Here is a 22,524-nt window from a genome sequence, read left to right on the forward strand (position 1 = left end):
TCCCAAACCACTTCTTTCTCCACAGAGGGCTGGTCACCTCCTCCCCATGTTGTGCTGCCCAGTGCAGTAGTCTGGGAGCTGACCTTGTTCATGAAGACAGAGGCAAAAAAAAGCATTGAGTACATTAGCTTTTTCCACATCCTCTGTCACTAGGTTGCCTCTCTCATTCAGTAAGGGTATTTCCACACTTTCCTTGACTTTCTTCTTGTTGCTACCATACCTGAAGAAACCCTTCTTGTTACTCTTAACGTCTCTTGCTAGCTGCAACTCCAAGTGTTATTTGCCCTTCCTGATATCACTCCTGTATGCCTGAGCAATATTTTTATACTCCTCCTTGGTCATTTGTCCAATCTTCCACTTCTTGTAAGCTTCTTTTTTGTGTTTAAGATCAGCAAGGGTTTCATTTTCAAGCCATGCCCGGTCGCCTACCATAGTTACTATTCTTTCTACACATTGGGATGGTTTGTTCCTGTAACCTCAATAAGGATTCTTTAAAATACAGCCAGCTTTCCTGGACTAATTTCCCCCTCATGTTATTCTCCTCTTAACCTCTCTGTGACTGTTTTTAGGTTTCATTAAAATAATATTGATAATACTTTGCTCTTAAGAACTTTCATCTGTAGATCTCAAGAGGATAAATCTAATTATTTTCATTCTTCAGATGGAGAAACTGAGGCCAGGAGAGGCAAAGTGACTTTCTCAAGGACACACTTTGAGCCAGTGTCAGAGATGGCAACAGGACCTTACAAGTGCAAAACTCAGCATTGTCTAAGTGGAAGAGCTGGCTCCTGGTGCTGATGTGTCCATTTGGGGAAGAGACTTAAATACGCTGGGAGCACAGTGTGCTAGATAGCTAGACTGAGCTAAAGGAAAATACCCAAGTAACTGACATACGGAAGATGCACAAAGCAAAACTTCAACCCCTTCTTCTGGAGCCTCAAATCCAGAAAGCTTTGACCTATCCACCAAGCCAGGGAGCTCTATACATAAATGAACCCTCATTCTCTGTCTCCGCATGCAGTGGAAAGAAAGCACTGCAGCCTTCAGTGACCCCCATGGGTGCATAACTTGTTCATTGAATCTTAGCTTTTATATTTCTCTTCTCATTTACATTTCTCTGAATTTATTCTAGTTTGCTTTGGCTTAGGGGAAAATGTACATGGTTGTACAATGAATGACACAATAACCCACAACTCATTAACTACAATAGTTCATTTCATCGTTAAAGCTCAGTACTGCAGTCCTTAAGGAAGCAAAACTCTCATCACAGATCAGCAACCATGGGCCCTTATTGTAAGCTGGGCAACATTTTTCAGACGATTAGTTTATATGCCAAAAAACTCAGTTTCAGCCAAAAAATCTTTGTGTGTGTGTGTGTGTGTGTGTGTGTGTGTGTGTGTGTGTGTGTGTGTTCAGGGAGAGTTCAGATATGGCTCCCATGGTCCTTTCTCTTTTGGGAGGCTGGTACTGCAGCTGGTATTAGCCCAGCAAAGCACTTGTGTAACCTATACCAGTACACTATGGCTCTTTGTTCTTCGCTAATCCATGGATAGAGGTTTGTAAACTCTAAAGCACTTGAACCATGAGACCTGTGTCTTTTAGCTTAGACAGCAGCAGTTCATCCTTTCAGTTCCTGCTGCCGATGACCCACCCAAGGATATCATGGGAGAGTCACACTCCACATTGTGATTGTGCCTGGCAGAGGCACAAGTATGGGAGGCTCCATGAATCACTTCCCTCCTTTGTACACTCATGCAGAGGTGGCCACAATCTAGCCCTTAGCCTCATAACTTGGTATCTTAAAGGACGTAGCATAACAATAAGTACGGTGATCTTGTTACGTTAGATGCCCTAGAGCAGTTATCGCTATTTATATTAAAGTGCTGTACTGCTTTCATAGCTCTCCCAACAAAACATGGACAAAGTTATGTCTACAATTTACCTAAACAACATGGTGAAAAAATGCAACTTGTTTTTGCAGGCCTAGAAACAAAATGGGAACCTTTGAAGCCCCTTAATGTAGAGAACATGAGTGGGTGGATTTTCCATAGGAACTCTATATGTATTCTTACCTCTTAGAAGTTGGTGCATATCTGGAACATGAGTTTCCATCCCAAGCGCAGTATGGGTCTCTGGCAAGGCAGCAGTCTGCACAAGCCTTCCCATACGTGTGACATCTGTGCAGAGAGAGCTGAACCAATCCATCTCTGGAACCAATGTACAATTGTTGCTGCAAATCAGGCAAGGTGAATGAATTAGAAGCATTCTTAAAGCCATTATTTTAAATGTTCTCTTTCTCAATACCATCCTCGCAATCATTCAACCTTGGCCCAGATTGTATTGAACGGGAGAGAATTTCACATTCATTGTAAAATGTTTCTCAGGGCACTGTGTGCGCTGCCCAGTCTCCATCCATTGCAGATGACATGATGGTGGAAAGGGGCTACGGAACTGGAAGGACAAGGATCTAAAACACTGTAGGATGTTGGCATAAATTTACAGTTTCAATAATCTGCAGCAATCCACAACAAAAGTAACTTTATTAATAATTGAATAGAGGAAGACAGTCATGGGGCTCAGTTCTGGTTTATGTCTTATGTTCCTAAAAGCTCATGCTTCAGGGTTTCAGATGGTCACCTGCACAGGTCAGGAAGGGATTTTTTCCCCTCCAATGTATTTTTTTATCTCCTTCCTCTGAAGCATCAGGGATGGCCCTGGCTGAAGATGGGAGATGGGATAAGGTGAGCCAGGGCTCTGAGGTGACATTGAGCATTCTCTCTCTCTCAGGTGCTTGGCTGGCTGATTCTCGCTCAAAGGGTCTAACTGATTGTCAAATGCAAGGTTGCAAAGGCATTTTTCCCCAGTTCAGATTGGCAGTGACCTTGGGGTTTTTTGTCTTTCTCTGCAGCATGTGGGTACAGGTCATTTGCTAGGATTACCTGGGTATATCTCACCTAATCATTTCCCTGCCATTGCAGGGATCTCAGGTCCTGCGCACCTCGGTCTCTCACCTGTTCTCTGCCTGTAGCACATAACAGTTCAGTTTCCTGTGGGCTGTAATACTTAGTTCTAATTTCAGTTGTTGGGTTTAGTGTGTGGGTACTGGGTGGTGTTGGTGGCCTGTAACATATGGGAGGTCAGACTAGATGGTTTGGTGGTCCCCTCTGGCTTTAAGCTATCGCACTGACTTGGAATTCAGGATATCTGGATGACCTCGGACAAATAACTTTACCACTCTGTGCCTCAGTTCCTTATTTAAAAAGGGGAATAATAATACTTCCTTTCTCCCACCTTTTGTGACTTGTTTGGTTAGACTGTAAGCTGATAGATTGGGGACTGCCTCGTACTATGTTTACATACAATGCCTGGCACCGTGGGGCCCTGATCTCTAATGGTGCTGCTAGTAATACCACTACTATAACCAATAATAAAATAATAATAATGTCTTGTTGAATCGATAGATTATACAGAGTCCAATTTTTGTTGTATCTGGAAAATATGTGTGAACTAACTTCATTCACAAATCCCACATCCATATGACTAAGGATTTGTATCCATGAGTAATTAGCAGTTTGTGCATTCAAACTACTATTTGTGAGCAATTTTCCAGGCAAACTAGTTCACACTATGTTTTCCAGATACAGTTTAAGTGGCAGCCTTTGAAAGTCCAATAAGCAACAGATGTCACCAGCAAAGCAACAAGTTAAATGCTCAAAATACCAAACTATTCGTGTGAATTAAACAAGTGTGTGAATTACCTGCTTCAGGGACATCTCCATAGTTGAGATAAATGATGGATGCTGAAAAATTAATGAGTGAATGTCAGTGTAACTATTCATTGACATTTGCTTCTTTCTTTAATAGAAAAGACGACATATCTTATCACCTGCCTTACAACAAAATAAAGAAAACTACAGATCAACTTAATTGGTTTATGCTGATGTGGAAAAAAAATCAGAAATAACAAAATACCTGCTTCCAGAAACACATACCAGCAAATATTCTCTGGTACTTGCCAGCAGATGACTTTTATCCAGGTAGATTGTAATTCACCATGCACAGAGGGCCATCACCAAGTCTAAAAACTCCATTTAAGCACTATTCTGAAAGCTTAAATGGGACTTAAGGTATGCATAGGTTGCTCCTCTGCACCAAGGGTGAATTTTACCTCCAGTGAAGTCAATGGATGTTGTGCCAATGACTGTAGTATTAACAAGATGGTCCTGGTATATTATCTATGCTCTATCACATAATTCAACATCTAAGCCTATTTAATTTTGATTTGATTTTAGGAATAAGGAATAGTTTGCAGCTGCTCTCTCCTCTTCAATTTTCCACATTAAAAAAATGTAGAGGTAACATTTATAAAGTGGAGGAATGTCTGCTGAGCAAACCCCAACCCTTTTTACTGTTAAATATGATATAGCATGTTTGCCCTTGACGTTATGTTATAAGAATGCAGCAAATTGGTGTACGTATTGAAACTCCTGATTACTTGGCAGACTGTCAAGCAATCTTGGTATTTTCAAAGTAATATTTATAATGGGTGTTCATGGCAGTGGAAAGAGGACATTGAGAGCCTTTAAATCAAGAGGATTCTCCTCCTATAGATGATGTATCAAAAGGCACATAAAGAGATTAACTCAGTAATATCAGTTTTACAGAGTCCGTAATAGTGCTGGGTGAACTCATTGTGTCTGATTTCAAACTCACTTGATCGTTGTGAGTTAGAAAGATCGACTACGACCCCACTGTTCTTGGGCTTGCATTGCACTTAGGAGAGAGCCTATGAAAAAAAGGGCAGATGGTAGGGAGAAAGGAAAACACTAACGAAACAGTAAGGTGAAAAATGAAGTAGAGCTGGATACAATGAAAAGAGAACAGCGAGAGACTGCCAAAAAGGAGGAGAGAGAAACACTGGAATGAAAAAATAAATCAGCAGGCACATTCTATTTTCCATTACACTGATGTAAATCCAAATCAACTCCACTGTCATCAACAGAGTTAATCAGGATTTATGTCAGTGTAATAGAGAGCAGAATTTGGCCCACAGTATATACCATTTATAGGCAACTCACTGGAGCTGGCCTGACTCTCTCTGAAATTCTACCGTCATTGCGAACCCTAAGCACACAAAAACCTTGAATCAGGCTCCAGAATAAACCCACCCCAAAACAAAACAAATCAAGAGATTGATTTAAAAATCATTAGGCAAGCAAAGGAAGGCAAGCAAAGGAAGGAATTTGAAAAACAGCAGCTATTTCGTTCATTTTATTTGCCTTGTGTTTTTTGTTTTGTTTTTAACCTTCATCATTTGTGTTTCAAGGTTTTCTCCATACCCATGAGGGTTGAAAACATTTTTAAAGTGATAATGGGGATCACAGGACTCCAGAAGCTGAGGCTTTAGGAAAAACACTAAAAATCAAGCAGGGTTGGTGAGATGGGTGATAAAACTGCAGGAGTTTCCTAGGAGCTTGAAAATTCATGTTCTTTTTGATTCAATCACCTTTGGAAAAGCAAAGGATCTCAATGTTAAAAATAAAATAAGTCTGGGAACTTGCATTAGTTCTGAGAAATGAATTGCTTCAGAGGTTAAACTCTTCAAGGCTTAAAACTCCCCTAAACTATTCTCTGATGCTGTTTAAACACGCAGTGGCTGGTAAAGCTTACCTTGAAAACCTGCAGCTCTTCCAGTACTACCTCCTCCATAGTCCACTTCTCCTTTGTAATACTCACAACTTTCAGTACCGTTCCCATGTCTGAAACAAAGGGATGAACAAAGCAACAGTTGTGTTTCAGCGTTTACGTACAGTTCTGTTGCTACCTGACTTCATTTTGACTCCCCTCCCATTCTTTTTCTAAGTGATGCTCTAAACTGCAGTTATAAAGAAGATAAAAAAAAAGAAACTAAACATCAGAGATCCTGCTTAATGTAGCGAGGAATGTCCTTTCTAAATACGTCTGTCCATCCCAGGTACTTGTATGGCCCCCATCACTATAGCGTCTGCACAACTCACAATTTTTAATGGATCTTAAACAGAGGTTTTTTCTTAACCTCAGAACTCTCTGTGAGACAGAGCTATTATCCCCATTTTACAGATGGGGAACTGAAGCACAGCAAGACTTGCCCAATCTCACATGAGAAACATGTGGGGGAAGCAAGGAATTGAACAAGGGTCTATTGAGCCCCACTCTAGTGCCTTAGCTACTGTATCATCCTTCTTTTTCAGAAAGAATTTATCTATTTAAACAGTTTTAAGGACGATAAAGGGCCTAAAGACCTTTGCTGAATAGGAAGCCTTAGTGACTACCTAGGCAGCATGGTGTGATCATACTTAAAACTGAATTGAAGTGCTTTTAAAAATCAAACTATACAGTTGTTTAAGATCCCAAAGCATTAAGGGTGGAACCTCACACCTGCTGAGGCCCAAATGTGGGATGTGTTATGTGCCAGGGACCCAAAGTCAGGGATACAGAAATGTTACTCATGCAGAGATTTAAATTGCAATGGGATCCCTTATTTTAATGTAAACTCCTCTTTGGATCACCTCAGCTCCAAGAGTCTGCATTTCTTCTCTAAATAAATCCAACCATAATAGTGAAGGGACACCAAAGCTGTGTGGCATTTACATATTTGGGTTTGCAGTGAGTGATGCCCTTGAAAATGAAGCCCAGTTGAGAGTTGTGCCCGAACAAGGCCCTCTGCAACAGTCGCATCCCACTTGGCCCTAACAGGGGACTCATGAGCTGCATAAAGCCTTGTGCGTGGGTTGCACGTTTTCCTGACAGAATACAGGATAGCACATAGAGAGGCAGGTTGGAAGTCTAGTGAACTGAGTATTGGACTGAGTGTTAGGCATGCTGGAGTTCTAACCCCACCTCTGTCATTGACTCACTGGATGGGTTTCAGAAACTCTGGGCCTCAGTTTCTCAAACTCAGCATGAATTAAAACACCTCCCTATCTCAAAGGGGAGATGAAATTCATTGACATTTGCAAATCCCTTTAAAAATACCAGGTTTGGTCATCTCCTGGGACTCCCCAGTGGTGTGAATTCCAGTTGGTGGAGTCCCAGCATTGCAAGGGGGCTAGCCAATCCTGCCCCAAAAACTCACAGGCTGGTGAAGGGGCATGGCCTGGATGTCGGGAAGACGCAAGGCAGGACTGAATCAAGACCATTCAGTACTAAATATTATGTGTAGTATTAAAACAACAAAAATACTACTGCCTTCACTACCTGCCTTTTGTGTCAGTAATGTCCACACTCTTATCTAGGCTTGCATAGATAAAAAGGGCTGCAGCTGAAATATCTTTACATAACAGGCAGCCTTTCTAAATTCTCCAGCAGCGTTGGTTAAACATATTCAAACATATTTTAAGCTCCTGATCTTCAGGTGGCCAAAACCTCCCGAGTTATTTTGTGTATTTTTATGGACTCATTATATAATCTTTGAAATATTATCTTTCAGCCTGATTTTCCACAGGATAGATTTAAAATATAACATGAAATAAAACCATGTACTTCTGGAGAAAAAAAGAGCTCACTTTTTAACTAAAAGGTGTTGGAGCTGATAATTTTCTCTCTATTCAAATTATGGAGCACCACCTAGTGACTACATGGTACCTAGCCACCTCCAAATCTCTACACTAAAGAAGAATTACATTGAAGAATTAGATGTCAGTGCTATTTATGAATAGCTAACTCGACAGGAGGTTATTGATCTAATTTAAGTTGTATGAAAACCTACTGCAGTAGAAGATAGCACAAAACAATGCAAATTCTAGAACACATCAAAAATATTCCATGTGTTAGGTAGCAAATCTACCTTTTTCGAATGTATGTATAATTTTTTCATAACTGTTCAGCATGTGTAACAAGTGAATGATCGTGTGGGTGCATGTTGTGTGTACGCTTCAGATGTACCTTTTATATTTGAATTGTAGAGGTTTCATGGTATTTGAAAGTGCATGATTACTTTCCTCCTTTGATTGCTGTCAGAAAGACTTCATTCAGAGAGGCAAAGCAAGGAAGGTTCTCCATGACTGGGGCAGTGCTTGTTCCTGGACAGCCAACTGTGCTGTGAGAGCAAGCCACCCTGAAGTTCTTCCTCATGCTAAAATCCCAGTCCATCTCACTCTTCACTTGTTGGCCTGAAGTGTATGGATGCTGGAAGACACCTCATGACACCTTGTTCGCTAGTGAAATTAGTACTTGCGAGAAAGGCTGAGTCGAAAGCCCTGGAGACTTAAGTCCTGCACCTGAGAGGTTGTTGGCTTTGAAATTCACTCCCGTTCCCAGTTTTGTCCCAAATAGTCCAAATCTGTTGAACTTCAGGGCATGCTGCAAAATTCATCTATGTGGTAAAGGGGAGGCAGTGTGGTCTACTGGAGTGCGACTCAAGAGACCTGGGTTCTATTCTTGGATCTGCCACTGGCCTGTTGGGTGATTTTGGGCAAGTCACTTCACCGCTCTGTGCCTCAATTTCCCCATCTGTAAAATGGGAATAATGTTACCTCTTTGGTAAATGGAAAGATTCTTGATAGATGAAGATCCCAAATGATCTTCTTTAACCTATTTAGCTTTCCTATGGTATTGCCCTGGAAGAACTATGAGAGCTCTTTAATTTACCTGTGCCTAGGAATATAACATCATACTGCCCATCTTCAGCCATGACATGATCCACCACAATCTGCGTCAGCCTGTAGTCCACATTGATTCTAGTAAATACAGGTCCTCCAGTCACTGGGTAAACTGACTTGTACATCAATGGATGGCGTTTTATGAAGCTAACAACATCATCTGGAAAATCTCTGGTAGATTTAATCAACGGGTCATAAGTTTTGCTTGGGCACTGAACACAAGAAAGGGAAAAAAGATAAAAAAAGAGAACATTAAGAAAAAATATGGATTACTTCGAAGCGTTCATTTCTGTGTTAGGAAAACTTATTCACAAACAGTGCAGGGAGATAAATGAATGTTTAATTCATTAAACTGAAAAAAATGTCTCACTCACTTGGAAACAGTGTTTAACATATTGGGTGCTACACAGAGCCCACTGAAGTCAGTGGGAGCTGCTGGGTGCTAAGCCCTATTGAAAAATGAACCACTTGTTTAGATGGCTAAATACAGAATTAGGAGTGTGAATTTAGACAACCATTGTTTTTAAACCTTGGCTTTTGTGTGTATATTGTAACTGTCTATAAAGCATGAATGACAGCGATAAACCCAAGATTTCATCCAGAGGGAAAGTAATTTGGCCTAGAATTGGAATAGCTCAGTGGTGTTTCAAGTTTTCTAGTCACCAGTGCTTGGAAGCACACTGGGCTGTTCAAAAAGACCATCCAAGAACTCTCTGCATTGGGTTCTTCAGCTTGCCACTTTCCCCCTTGTTTTTCCACTTCCCTCTCCTCATCTTTTCATTTTTCGTGTCTTTAAAAGCCTGTCCCTTTTATCCTCATTTCTGTTTTTCTCTGCTACCACTGATTTTCGTTTAGCTTCTAAAACTCTCTGAAACTTTATCATTTGTTTCCACTATTCCATTGCCACTTCTCAGTAATACAAATTTCAGACCCTTGCACTAACACTCTCTTTCAACGGAGATGCAGTTTCTGGTGTCACTTATTCACCTGGACAATCCAGCAATCCTTTCTCAGGCAGACCTTCCATTGAAGTCAGTGGGAGTGCAGGTCAGTTGCCAGTTTGGGATAGTAAGGATTGGCAGCCCATGTTAGTAGGAAGGCTTTGTCTAGCAGGCACTATATGAAGCTCTAATAGGGGCTATAGGAATTCAAGCGCTCAGACTCTATTTTCCTCCATTCAAGTAAAAGGTCTGTTAATGAAACATTAAAAAAGGTTACCTTTGGGACTTAAGATATATCAGTAAATAGGTGTGAAGACCACAATCAAAGAGCCTGTCTGTGCCCTCTTCTAACAGACTGTGTGACTATTACAGCTATCATTATGTTTATACTACTATTATCGATCATGGTGTCAAGAATTACTGTATTTATTAATTATTACTATTATTGATCTGGTCCATGCCAGCAGCGTGCTCAGAGTTGTACGTGGCACATTTTAAAGGGCTTTTCAACAGACATTTGGATAATGAAGAGTGAACAGTTTTCAGCCAAAAATGATAAAGTAACATAAGAAAAAACACCCAGAAATTTCTGGTGTTCAAGATTTTTGTAACTATTTTCAGTGTTAAAAGTAGAAGTCCCAAGTCTCTTTTCTTAATTAGGCCTCAGTCCTGAGCATCAGTGGGAATTCAGGGTGCTCAGCGCAGAACCTCACACTATTAATATGGAAGCAAGACTTTGTTTGCTATTTGTGTAGTCATGGAAGGTGTCTGCTGAATATCAGGAGAACTTCCTGAAAGGGAGATGCACTCAATTATGGAAGAGCTAGAGGCCCATTGTTTAACAACGAATCAGACAAGTGAACTGTGTATGGAATAGAGGGAGAAAGGAAAGACCTATTACGTTGTCTACCCATTTTATTTCGATTGATGTGTTTTTTTCAACAGTTAGCTTACTGTGCCCTCTGGTGGTTTTCAATGGAAAGTCTCCAGCGTCTTAAATCTGAATTGCCTGGATACAAATACAAGATACACTTCTTGTCATCACAGTCTGTGCTGTTGCTTAATTGATTAGGGCCATAGGATACCCTGATTTACACATCACAGAGAGAGGTAATGATGCAGAAAAGATCCCCAATTTAAGGGGAGAAGTGTAAACAGAAGTATTCCAGAAGATTGTCTCAAGAGACCAAACAGCAGATCTCTCTCGCCAAGGTTGGGGTTTTGTAGCGCTGGTGCAATGGGGCTGAACAGGGGAGCAGTCACTCTTTAGTGGCCTGTACCCTGGCACATTTCCTAATGGGAATCTACTCAAAAGTTACAGCTGCTAAAACCTCACTGTCTGCATTACTGAAGAAGAACTGTTTTATCATTCTCCCCTTGTTATGCCTTTGTCTGTTATACAGCTCTCTTAGACTATGTTTCTCCTGCGTAGGGAGTTGCAGATGGTGATCAAGCCACCTTTTATCTTTCTCTTGTATAACATAATCAGGCTGAGATCCTTGTGTCTCTCGTCATAAATCAGGTTTTCCAGACCCCAAGTTATTCCTGTAGCTCTTCTCTGAACCTTAGTTATCTGAACCTCTGACACCAGAACTGGGCACAGCATTCTGATAGATGAAGGCCTTTAAAGTGAATATTGCTGCTTACTATACATGTGACAAAAGTGATAAAAATAATCCCTGTGCTTCCTGCCAGCTGGAGCCACAACACCCTTTGTTAGAAGGGAAGTCTGACAAAGGAGCCTGTGCTTAGTGTGCTAGGGCAAAATTAAGGCTTGCGATGAGATCATTTGCAATCATCCTCTGCAGCCGATTTAAGCAAACAGAATAGAAACTAGGGTTGCCAACTTTCTAATCCCACAGAACAGAACACTCTTGCACAACCACTGCCCTAAGGCCCTGCCCCTGCCCCCTCTCTAAAGACCCTCCCCCTGCTCACTACGTCCCTCTTCCCTCCCCCTCTCTCTCTCTGCCTCACCCTCACTCACTTTCACCAGCTGGGGCATGGGGTTGGGGTGTGTGAGAAGATGAGGGCTCTGACTGGGGGTGTGGGTTCTGGGGTGGGGCTGGAGATGAGGGGTTTAGGGTGCAGGAGGGGGCTCCGGGCTGGGGCAGAGGGATTCGGAGTGCAGGATGGGGCTCAGGGCTGGGAAGGGGCATGGAGTATGGCTCTGGGAGGGAGTTTGGGTGTGGGAGGGGGCTCAGGATGAGGAAAGGGGGTGGAGTGTGGGAGTGGGGGCGGGATGTGGCCTTCAGGAGGAAGTTTAGGTGAGGGAGGGGGCTCAGGCCTGGGGCATGGAAGGGGGTTGGGGTATGGGAGGGGGTTAGGAGTGATGGCTCCAGCCTACCGGCGCTTACCTCAGGCGGCTCCCAGAAGTGGCTGGCGGAGGGGCCAGGGGGATCTACATGCTGCCTGCACCTGCAAGCACTGTCCCCACAGCTCCCACTGGCTGCAGTTCCCAGCCAATGGGAGGTGTGGGGACAGCACTCGGCGTGGGGGAAGCCCATGGAGCCCCCGTGGTCACTCCTACACCTAGGAGACAGACATGCCAGCCATTTCCGGGAGCCACACCGAGCCAGGGAGTCTGCCGTAGCCCTGCTGAGCTGCTGACCAGACTTTTATTGGCCCGGTCAGCAGTGCTGACCGGAGCCGCCAGAGTCCCTTTTTGACAAGGCGTTCTGACCGAAAACTGGATGCCTGGCAACCCTAAATAGGACTCATCTCTCAACACACATTTTTCAAATACCAAATGTGCAATTTGACAGATAGCTTAATTCTTTGGTGCCAATTAAAGACTCAGAGGTTAGGACTTGCTACATTACATAAGGTCTGGCAACATTTAAAACAGTCATACTATGTACAATAAATACTATGCCAAGGATTGAGCCTACTCCTCCCTTCATGGTTTATGTGCATTACTAGCATTCAGGTAACAATTAGACTTATTTTGCAGATAAAATAGAGACTTTCTGGCAAGTGATTACTGAGGTCCCTCTTTTGATAACTAGACAGCTACATGGAATAAAGTTCTTCTGGCAGATCAATACCAGATCTGCACTCTGAGACAGTGCTCTATATATATGCTTTGAACTTCCATTGATATCAGGGATAGTTCTATATATGCACAGCAGGGAAACCACAAGATCAGAGCCAGGCTTGTCGACGCGGGGGGGAGGGAGGAAGGGGCAATTGCCATGGAGCACGGGCAATTTAAAAGGACCTGGGGGCCCCCGGCCACTGCTGCCAGCAACAAAGTGGAGCTAAGGCAGGCTTCCTGCCCTCCCTCTTTCTGTGTCACTCCCTGAAGTGGCTGGAATGGCCCTCTGGTGGGTGCGGGGTGGGGCAGGGGTTCTCTGCGTGCTACCCCCGCACAACGTCGACTCTGCAGCTCCCATTGGCTGGGAACTGCGGCCAATGGGAGCTGCAGAGGTGGTGCCTGCGGGCAGTAGCACGTAGAGACTCCCTGAGCTCCCAGCCTAGGAGCCGCTGCCAGAGGGGTGTTCCAGTCGCTTTCGGGAGCCACCTGGGGTAAGTGCTGACCTCCTGCCCCCCTCCTACACCCCAACCCCCTGCCTCAGCCATGAACCCACACCCAAACTCCCTCCCAGAGCCCATACTCCTCACCCCCTTCTGCAACCAAACTCCCTGCCCCAGCCTGGTGAAAGTGAGTGAGGGTGGGGGAAATGGAGTGAGCAGGGGGTGGGGCATTGGAGAAGTGGTGGGATAGGGGCATGGTCTCAAGGAAGGGGCAGGGCAGGGGAGAGCAAGGGTCTTTGGGTTTGCACAATTAGACAATTGGCAACCCAACTAGGAGAGCATATGGAAGCCCTGGCTGTGCTGGAAGAACGAGCCCACCAACACAGCTGGCAGTTCACTGGGAACCAGCCAATGCAGGTGCAACACTGCCCAAATGTCAGGCAGACTGTGTCCGCACGGGCACAGCTTGTGCGTGCGTGGGGGACCATTGACCGTTCTGCCCTGAGGCCTGGAATTGCTGTTGGTGGGCCTGATCAGAGCAGAGACCAGCTGTGTAAACCAGGTCGGAGACATTTGTCCTTTAAGTGGATCCTACATTCATATCTAAATTCAATCTGTACAGTCTAGTCCAGCCAAAAAGACAAATTAGCTTGAAGTTTGGCTTGTGGTAAACACAGCTAGTAACTATTCTCTGCAAATAAAGGGAGTTTTATCTTCATATAAAACTGCACAAGTCTCCTAAGAGAGAAACTAGTTAGGGAAAAAAGTAACTTTTGACTAAGGGTAATATTTTCAAAAGCTCCTAAATGACCTAGCAGCCTAAATCCCATTTTTCCAAAGTGATTTAGGGCCAGACTTTTAAATGTATTTAGATGCCTAAAGAAACAAATATTAGGAACTCAATGGGAATTAGGCATAGCTGCAATTTTTTGTGTCTAAATACTTTTAAAATCTGGCTTTTAGGCAGTTAGGAGCCTAAGTCTTATTGAAAGTCATTGCAGTTTAGTGCCTACTACGGCCCATATTTTAAGATATTTAGTCACCCAACTCGCACTGTCCTTGTGTCACTTTTGACTACGCCTAAATTACATAGGAGGTTTTTGAAAGTTTTACACTAGATTCTTGAGGTGTTACATCAGTGAAAGGCAGAACTGCACTCTACATCATCATGTACCCAATCTCCCATCATTTAGCCTCAACCTACAATCTGATGTGCCGCTGTGGCTAAAAATTAAAGACTCAACTAGAAAATACAGTTGCTCTTGCATTACTACTGCGTGATAGTTATTCACTGGGCATCTCTGGAGAGTTTGGCACAAACAAAGAAAGACAAGGAGATATGTCAATTGGATACTGTAAAAGACTCCTTTGGAAACATATTTTCATTTGCTGTGAGTTATTCTTAGTGGCATTTTGCCAGCATTTGCATAAGGTCTTTATCCTCTGGTTTTCTGAGCAGGGATCTCCCATGTTCCATTGTCTGATGTGATTTCAGAAACAAAAGCCATTACAAGGTTATTCCCTGAAGGTTGGCTGTAGTGAGATTCATTTGTGAAGAAAATGATGTTATTTTAATTCAGGGAATTTCTGACGGAATAATTTGTTTTGATATTATGTAACAAAGAGAAATACAGCGTGTGTGTGACGAATCTAAAAATCCATTCAAAGGCTAGTCAAAACCCTTCTGATTTCCAGAGAAATTCAAATGGATCTATAGTGTCAGCAGAAAAAATTCAGATATAACAATAGCTGTAAACAAACCAAGCCATAGCTAAACAGTACATTTTCAGGGCAGCCATCAGGGAAATTTCTCTTTATCCCCATCCTTCTGAACAATCCAAATTTAATCCTCCTCCAATTTACACTTTTTTGGGAACTCAGTAACTGATTGCAATGGTGTAGTTATACATTTAGGGGTTGAGGCAAAGCCCATTGAACTGAATGAAAAGATTTTCATTTTCTTCACTGGTACCAGGTATCAGAGGGGTAGCCATGTTAGTCTGTATCCACAAAAACAACGAGGAGTCTGGTGGCACCTTAAAGACTAACAGATTTATTTGGGCATAAGATTTTGTGGGTAAAAAACCCACTTCTTCAGGTGCATGCCTCTTTAGGTGCCACCAGACTCCTTGTTATTTTCTTCACTGGAGTTTGGATCAGCGTAAGTGAGAGTAGAATCAGGCCAGATTCCCCAGGTTCCAGATGTTCAATAGCTCCCCATTGATGGAATTTATTTTTCCCTCCTTTGTATATTTTTTCTGTGATTTGCATTATCAATAGCTAAATATGTTATACTTTATATGGCACAGTCCACATCTCCTAGAGCTTTTTGTGTGGCTCCTCCATTCACAAATGAATCCCAGCCACTCTATTTTTTTCTGAATACCATGTTGAAAATCTAAGTTAGCAGGAAAGACTGGACTATGTCATAGATGTTCTGAGAGCTAGAATGTGAGACATTTAAACATCTTGCTAGAAATGTCTATGTGGAAGAACACAAGACGTAGGAGAGCTGACATCACCTGCTAACATCTGTGGGATTAAAAGCAAAATGTCCACCAATCTGGAACTGAAATAATTATATTACTCCCAAAGGCCTGGATCCTGCAGTGTGTAGTGTCAGCAGATCCCCGCCCATTGATTTCAATAGGCCACCATGGATGCTTGCACACAGTAGTTGGCTGGAGTGGGGTCTACTATGACTTCAGTGGGCTTTGGATCATGTCCTAAAACAGCCTGACCATTAAGAACAGCTGACCAGGTGTAACCCTGTTGTGCTTGGCAAAGCTAGCTGTGCCCAGAAACATCTCTGGCAGTGGCACAGGGTACTGCAGAAGGGAATGAAAAATGATTCCAACAGGAATTTGGCAAGTCACCAAACAGTTCCACCCATCACTACAGAACAATCTATGTAGGCTTCCTTTCATACTAATCAGCATGACACATGATGTTATGGGCTACGCAGCACAGTGGGTGAATGTAGTAGCTTTTCACCTCTTGAAAGCTGAGGTCACATCCTGGCATATGTCACAAATGAAAATGAAAGGGGTGATCTCCACCCATTCCATAGAGGACATTAGTGTACATCCAGAAGGACCAGAGGGTGTATCAGATATGGACACGCATCTTCCACTGAAGTCAGTGGCAGTTCTAAATTCACATCAGAGGGCACAGGACTGGAACATCAGGGATGTTGCAAATGAAGACTGGAATTCTGCTTTATATTCTACTTTATTCTGTTCTTATAATACCCTCATCACTTTAGTATCTGAGAGCCTTCCAGTAGTGCATTAAGTGATGCGACTAGCATCTGTCAGGGGAGGATTAATTTAGCAGTGAGTGGAAGCCTATAAAGAACATATCCAGAGTGTAAATCACTCTTGCAAGATTTGTTAGTTCTTTGCTTTTATGAAAGATAACTTCACAAACACACAAGTTAAATGTTTTACAAAAACCACACATACTGTGCACACATGTTCAGCTACTGTGTAAAATCTGATTCACAAAACATTAATGACAGGTTTCAGAGTAGCAGCCGTGTTAGTCTGTATTCGCAAAAAGAAAAGGAGTACCCGTGGCACCTTAGAGACTAACAAATTTATTAGAGCATAAGCTTTTTTTAAATTTAAAAAATTTAAAATTTTTTTTAAATTTGTTAGTCTCTAAGGTGCCACGGGTACTCCTTTTCTTTTTACAAAACATTAAGGGATTGATTCAACACCCATTAAAGTCTATGGGAGTCTTTCGATGGACTACAATGGGAGTTTGATTAGACCCTATTTGCTTTGGGTCCAATTATTATCCTGGTTACACTAACATAAATGCTGTAGCAGCACCACCAAAATTGTTGGGAGTTACTCCTAATTTACACAGGTATAGCTTAGAGTTAGGAGTTTCCCATTGTTTAGGGAGGTGGTGTAGCGCCATGTACTTGGACTCAGGATCTCAGGGTTCTACTCCCAGCTCTACCACTGGCCTGCTGAGTGACTTCAGGCAAGTCTCTTTGCATCTCAGTTTCTGCATCTGTAAAATGGGGACAAATGATATTTACCTCGTTTGTAGATCACTTAGATGTATTATTATTTTGTGCAATTCTAGATCAAATTGTCCATTCTAGTATGGGAGGAGATGAAACCTCAGAAGCTCCACAAACATGATGGGGAAAAGACACCACAAGAGATGATCTGCAAAGAGGTTTTTAAAAATTTTCTCACATATGCTACAGACTAGGGACCGAATGGCTAGGCAGCAGTTCTGCAGAAAAGGACCTAGGGGTTACAGTGGACAACAAGCTGGATATGAGTCAACAGTGTGTCCTTGTTGCCAAGAAGGCCAATGGCATTTTGGGATGTATAAGTAGGGGCATTGCCAGCAGATCCAGGGACATGATCGTTCCCCTCAATTCGACATTGGTGAGGCCTCATCTGGAGTACTGTGTCCAGTTTTGGGCCTCACACTACAAGAAGGATGTGAAAAAATTGGAAAGCTTGCAGCGGAAGGCAACAAAAATGATTAGGGGACTGGAACACATGACATATGAGGAGAGGCTGAGGGAACTGGGCTTGTTTAGTCTGTGGAAGAGAAGAATGAGGGGGGATTTGATAGCTGCTTTCAAATACCTGAAAGGGGGTTCCAAAGAGGATGGATCTAGACTGTTCTCAGTGGTAGCAGATGACAGAACAAGGAGTAATGGTCTCAAGTTGCAGTGGGGGCGGTTTAGGTTGGATATTAGGAAAAACTTTTTCACTAGGAGGGTGGTGAAGCACTGGAATGAGTTACCTAGGGAGGTGGTGCAATCTCCTTCCTTAGAAGTTTTTAAGGTCAGGCTTGACAAAGCCCTGGCTGGGATGATTTAGTTGGGGATTGGTCCTACTTTGAGCAGGGGTTGGACTAGATGACCTCCTGAGGTCCCTTCCAAGCCTGATATCCTATGATTCTATGGTGTGAGACAGATTGATGCCAATATATCGCTTTGATCAATTAAAGAAAACAAAAGCCAGAATAACAAAACAAAACACCATCAGTGTATCTCCGTGTAGAGAGACAGCACAAAATATGCAGGCGGGATCCACAGAGAGGTTTAGAAAGCAGTATTTTGCACTAACATTGTTGACATGTCATGCAAGCCCACTGGCTAGGCACACACGGGGAGCAGCAAAACAGTAAGGTGGTCAAGGACCAACCTTTTTTTTTAGGAAAGAGAAATATTTTTAAAAAGGCTCAGATTCCCCTGGCTGATGTCTGATCCTAGATTGACCCAAAAGAAAAAAAATGTTAGTTCAGGTGGTGTTTGGAATCAGCTGCTCCTCTGTTGAAGGTTCCACTGCCTGCCCCAAACGTGCTGTATCACATTTCCTGTTAACGCACTGGTATTGTTGACATTAAGGAATAAATTGAGAGAATTGCTTTTAGGTGGACTGGAATAAGAAGGATCTGCTAAGTGACCTTGACTTTGCAGGTGGCACTGTAGAGCTCTCTGTAAAGCTTTGCAAGCGCAAAAGGCAACTAAGATTCGCTGAGTTCAGAAAATCTGCTATTAACTCAAAGATGATTCATATCAGGGAAAGCATATTAATAAGGAGGTGGAGGAGGTTTCTTCAGGAAAACAACAAAGTGAAACATTTCACTTAAACGGGCAGTCCAATTACAGTGTGGAGATCAAAGGAGAGCTGAATTGGAGAAGTGAGGAATGCATTCCAACCTATAAAGATCAGGCACAACAGGGAGATTAGCCTACAAATAATAAATGACACCTGTGTAACCTCAATGTTTTATATACATGCTTATTACAGCAGGAAAGCCAACCAGAGAGCGGGCTAGTGGGAGTTTTTGGCAGAGAGTGTTGGCTTTGAAGGATGCTTCCCTTGGGGTTCAGTCTAGTTAGAATGAGATGTACAGCACCCCCTCTACCTGTGTTTGCATCAAAACTGCAGAGGGGATAAGAGATGTGAAATATGATCAGTGTTAGATGTTATGGTGAGGAGCTCTACAGAAAAGTGAGAGACCCAGAGTAAAGAAGAGATCACATCTGAGAATCTCATTTTAGTTTTAATCATCTTACAGTTTTTTAAAAAATGTAATGCTCTGAAAAACAAAGAACTCAGAAACCCAGGATTTTGTGAGGTGCTTAGATACCAGTGATTATAGCGATAATAGTAGACAGATTAAAAGACTTTTCCCCTAACTTAATCAAAATCCTGCTCTTCTGCCTTCTACCTGACATCAGAACTTTATCAAGCCCTGATTATAAATGTGAAAATCTTCAGAATACATTTTAAACGGAGTTTTTGGAGATTTAGTCCTGGTCTTCTTCTAATGTTAATGGTAACTTCCTGGCTGAATCCTTAGGTAGTGTTTTCTAGTGACAACAGCAGTTATGCAATCTCAATTTTTAAGAGGTGAAAGAAAATCAGAATGAAGTAGGCTTGCTTTTCAAATGGACCTTCATTTCAAATCTGCCTAATGCTATTTTTGATTTGTCCCTTTCTTCAGCTCCCAAATTCCAGATACTGTATTTCAGTTATTTCACCCTTATTTAATTTCCATTATTTCCTGGAGCTTCCAATTAACACCAGTGGGTTAATGGTGTTAACTCACCAGTGGCCCGGCCAAAAGAGGCATATATCACACACTGACCAAGCCTAGGAGTGTGGTGTATCAATGGTCCCTGAATTAACACCAGAGGGCAGGCAAACAATGCAAGAAAGAAACTGAAGCAAACAAGGGATCCTGCTGCTTCTATACAGTTTAGCATTGTGGAGTCATGATGTCATGGTCATGCTGGGAGTTTATCGCTAACACAAATTGCCACAGGAAGCATTTTGTCAAAATTTCAATATCAGCGTGGTCACAGCATATATAGTGAGCAGCTTTATTTACTTAGGAGATAATGTTAGTTGAGTAGAATGTTAAATTAGGGTAACAGTCTCCAGCTTCTGTATAAATGCTTAATGGAAGCCAACACATCTCTGGAAGCCCAACATCAAAGGGAATACATTTCACAGTGTATTCATTTTTTAAGCTACCCATAGCATATAACATAAGAAATATAATGAATCCAGGAAGAGCTTTGTACAACCTAATTGTGTCTTAGCCCTTATGCAAATCTTTTTATTTTCCAAATACTAATTTATTAAGGACTTAATTGTACCTATTTTGCATAGCCCTGAGCAGTATTAAGCTACCACAGGTGACATTTGACCTTGAGGGGTAGTGACTCCAGGGAACACTCAAAACGCAACACACTTAAGACATGCAGCATACCTCACTTCCTATCCCCCAATGTGTCTAGCAAGCTTTACTGGCTGGCATATAGGCAGGGAGGAATTATGTTTCCAACTTCATCTCGTCCCCTCTTTTGGGTTCTGTACTACATGGTGGAGGTATTAACTCTGTGCTCCTTTGATCAGAGGGGCTGCAAATCTGCCCAGAATCTTATGTGGGAGTATAACACAAAGGGAGGTTCCTCTCCCCCAAAGTTAAAGACTATTCATATCCAGGATTTTGGTTTAGCTTATTACAAGATGCAGGCCTGCCACTTAATTTGAATTTGGATCCTGATTCAGGTCATCATTATCATCAAGGCACCTCCCAAAGGGATGTAGTCTCCTTGCAGATCAAGCACCACTGGGATCAATCTCTAGCTAGGTCCTTAGAACAATCTGGCTGGATATTCAGTCTATGTCCATCATTGGCCATCTCACTGCATCACTAAATGTTTTGGTGACCATGTGATCTTGATCTGAGCAGCAGCATTCCTTGGTAAACAGGTTTTGTAATTTGTTGGTCTTCCTCCTATTATTCCCATACCAGGAAAGCCAGTGAAATTGAACTAGTGCTGATGGAGATCCATTGCTGGGTTTGGCTACAAATATCCTCATTGCTGACTGTGTCCAACCACTTAATATGGAGCTGAAATGGCCAAGACTTTCTCTGCCACTGAGGAAAAAATGCCCAATCAAAACTTGTGAAAGGGCCATTCCTGTATCCTGAGTGTTGGCGGCATATGTAAAATTGGGCCTGGAATGTTCAAACTTTGTCCGAAACAGCTAAGCCACTCTCCTCGTCAAGCTGTTGAAAAGTCTGAATGTTGATATCTGTGCCTTATCTGAAGCACACTGCCCAGAACCAACGAAAAAAAAGAGTTGAGGACTGTACGTTTTTGTTCTCATGCTGCCCTCAGGGGTTGCTTGAGCAGAGTGGCTATTGTACTTTCACCCAGTGCCCAAACAGAACTGCAGCTGTGGTGGATAATTAATGAGCAATTTATCCTAACTGGGGTACTAAATACTAAATTCCCAAATTTCAGAGATGTTCAGATCTGGGATAATTCCATCTCAGTAAAGACAAAAGGTTCCAGTATTAAAAATACTAAATATAAATAGATATAATGTAAACATGTACTACTGTATTATTAAAATAAATTATTGTAACCACTTTGAGAGCACTTTCTTCTCTAACAGCTAAATCCCCTACTCAACCCTTGTTCAGGAAAACTCTTACTGACGTCTACTGACAAAAGATTGAGTAACGAGGCCCTTAGTATTTGACCCTAACTTTTTATGGAACCATTCTCTCATAGCTGTTATCAGGTGCTTAAAGGAAGTAGCTGCAGACTTTCGGGAAGGGTTATGGAAAGTATCAGTTTATCTTTAAATCTTGCAACCTTTAAAATTCTTTCAGATGTGGACATCCAAACCAGTGAAACAGATCAGTGCTGACAGGAGCACTGATACACACACACTTCCTTCCTTGTGAATCTCAGTTGATGATTGTGATGGCTAATACACAAAAAATGATCCCTCTAGGCAGGGCAGAAATTTTAGTATATTCAGCTTTCTTGGGCAAGGCAGGAGTTTCAGATGCGTAATTCCAATGATATAGACAGTATGGGCCTGTGACAGTTTCTGGTTTTGTGGACACTATTTTATGCCTATGAGTAACTGCACCTGCATTTTTTAGTAATGAGCTGTGAGTGCAAGCATTGGTTAGTTCTCTGGTCCAAATTGTCAAATGTGGCTTCTACTTTTGGGTACCTCAAATTTTGGATGGCAGTTAGATACACTTAGTGCCTGATTTCTGAATCTCACCTCCCATGTATTCCACTCAGGCCCTAGGTATTTCTGGTTGGACAACCATAAACTGCAGCGTCATTCCAAATTAATGACAGGTTTCAGAGTAGCAGCCGTGTTAGTCTGTATTCGCAAACAGAAAAGGAGGACTTGTGGCACCTTAGAGACTAACAAATTTATTTGAGCATAAGCTTTCGTGAGCTACAGCTCACTTCATCGGATGTATTCGGTGGAAAATACAGTGGGGAGATTTATATACACACACATAGAGAACAACTGTTCTCTGTGTGTGTGTGTATAAATCTCCCCACTGCATTTTCCACCAAATGCATCCAATGAAGTGAGCTGTAGCTCACGAAAGCTTATGCTCAATAAATTTGTTAGTCGCTAAGGTGC

General features: G+C 42.3%; 1 protein-coding gene across 8 annotated transcripts in view; it reads right to left on the reverse strand.

Moving 5' to 3' along the window:
• The window catches only part of SEMA3D (semaphorin 3D), a 201,093-nt gene that overhangs the window by 25,291 nt on the left and 153,278 nt on the right, over positions 1–22,524 (reverse strand). For all 8 annotated transcript variants that reach the window (XM_038384707.2, XM_038385302.2, XM_038385484.2 and 5 more), the window contains 4 exons: positions 8,629–8,851; positions 5,671–5,759; positions 3,759–3,800; positions 2,073–2,230 (listed from right to left, as the gene is read on the reverse strand). In XM_038384707.2, coding sequence (XP_038240635.1) covers positions 2,073–2,230; positions 3,759–3,800; positions 5,671–5,759; positions 8,629–8,851 — 512 coding nt within the window. The remainder of the gene's footprint in view (positions 1–2,072; positions 2,231–3,758; positions 3,801–5,670; positions 5,760–8,628; positions 8,852–22,524) is intronic.

The sequence above is a fragment of the Dermochelys coriacea genome, chromosome 1 (genome assembly GCF_009764565.3).
Source record: "Dermochelys coriacea isolate rDerCor1 chromosome 1, rDerCor1.pri.v4, whole genome shotgun sequence".
NCBI lineage: Eukaryota > Metazoa > Chordata > Testudines > Dermochelyidae > Dermochelys > Dermochelys coriacea.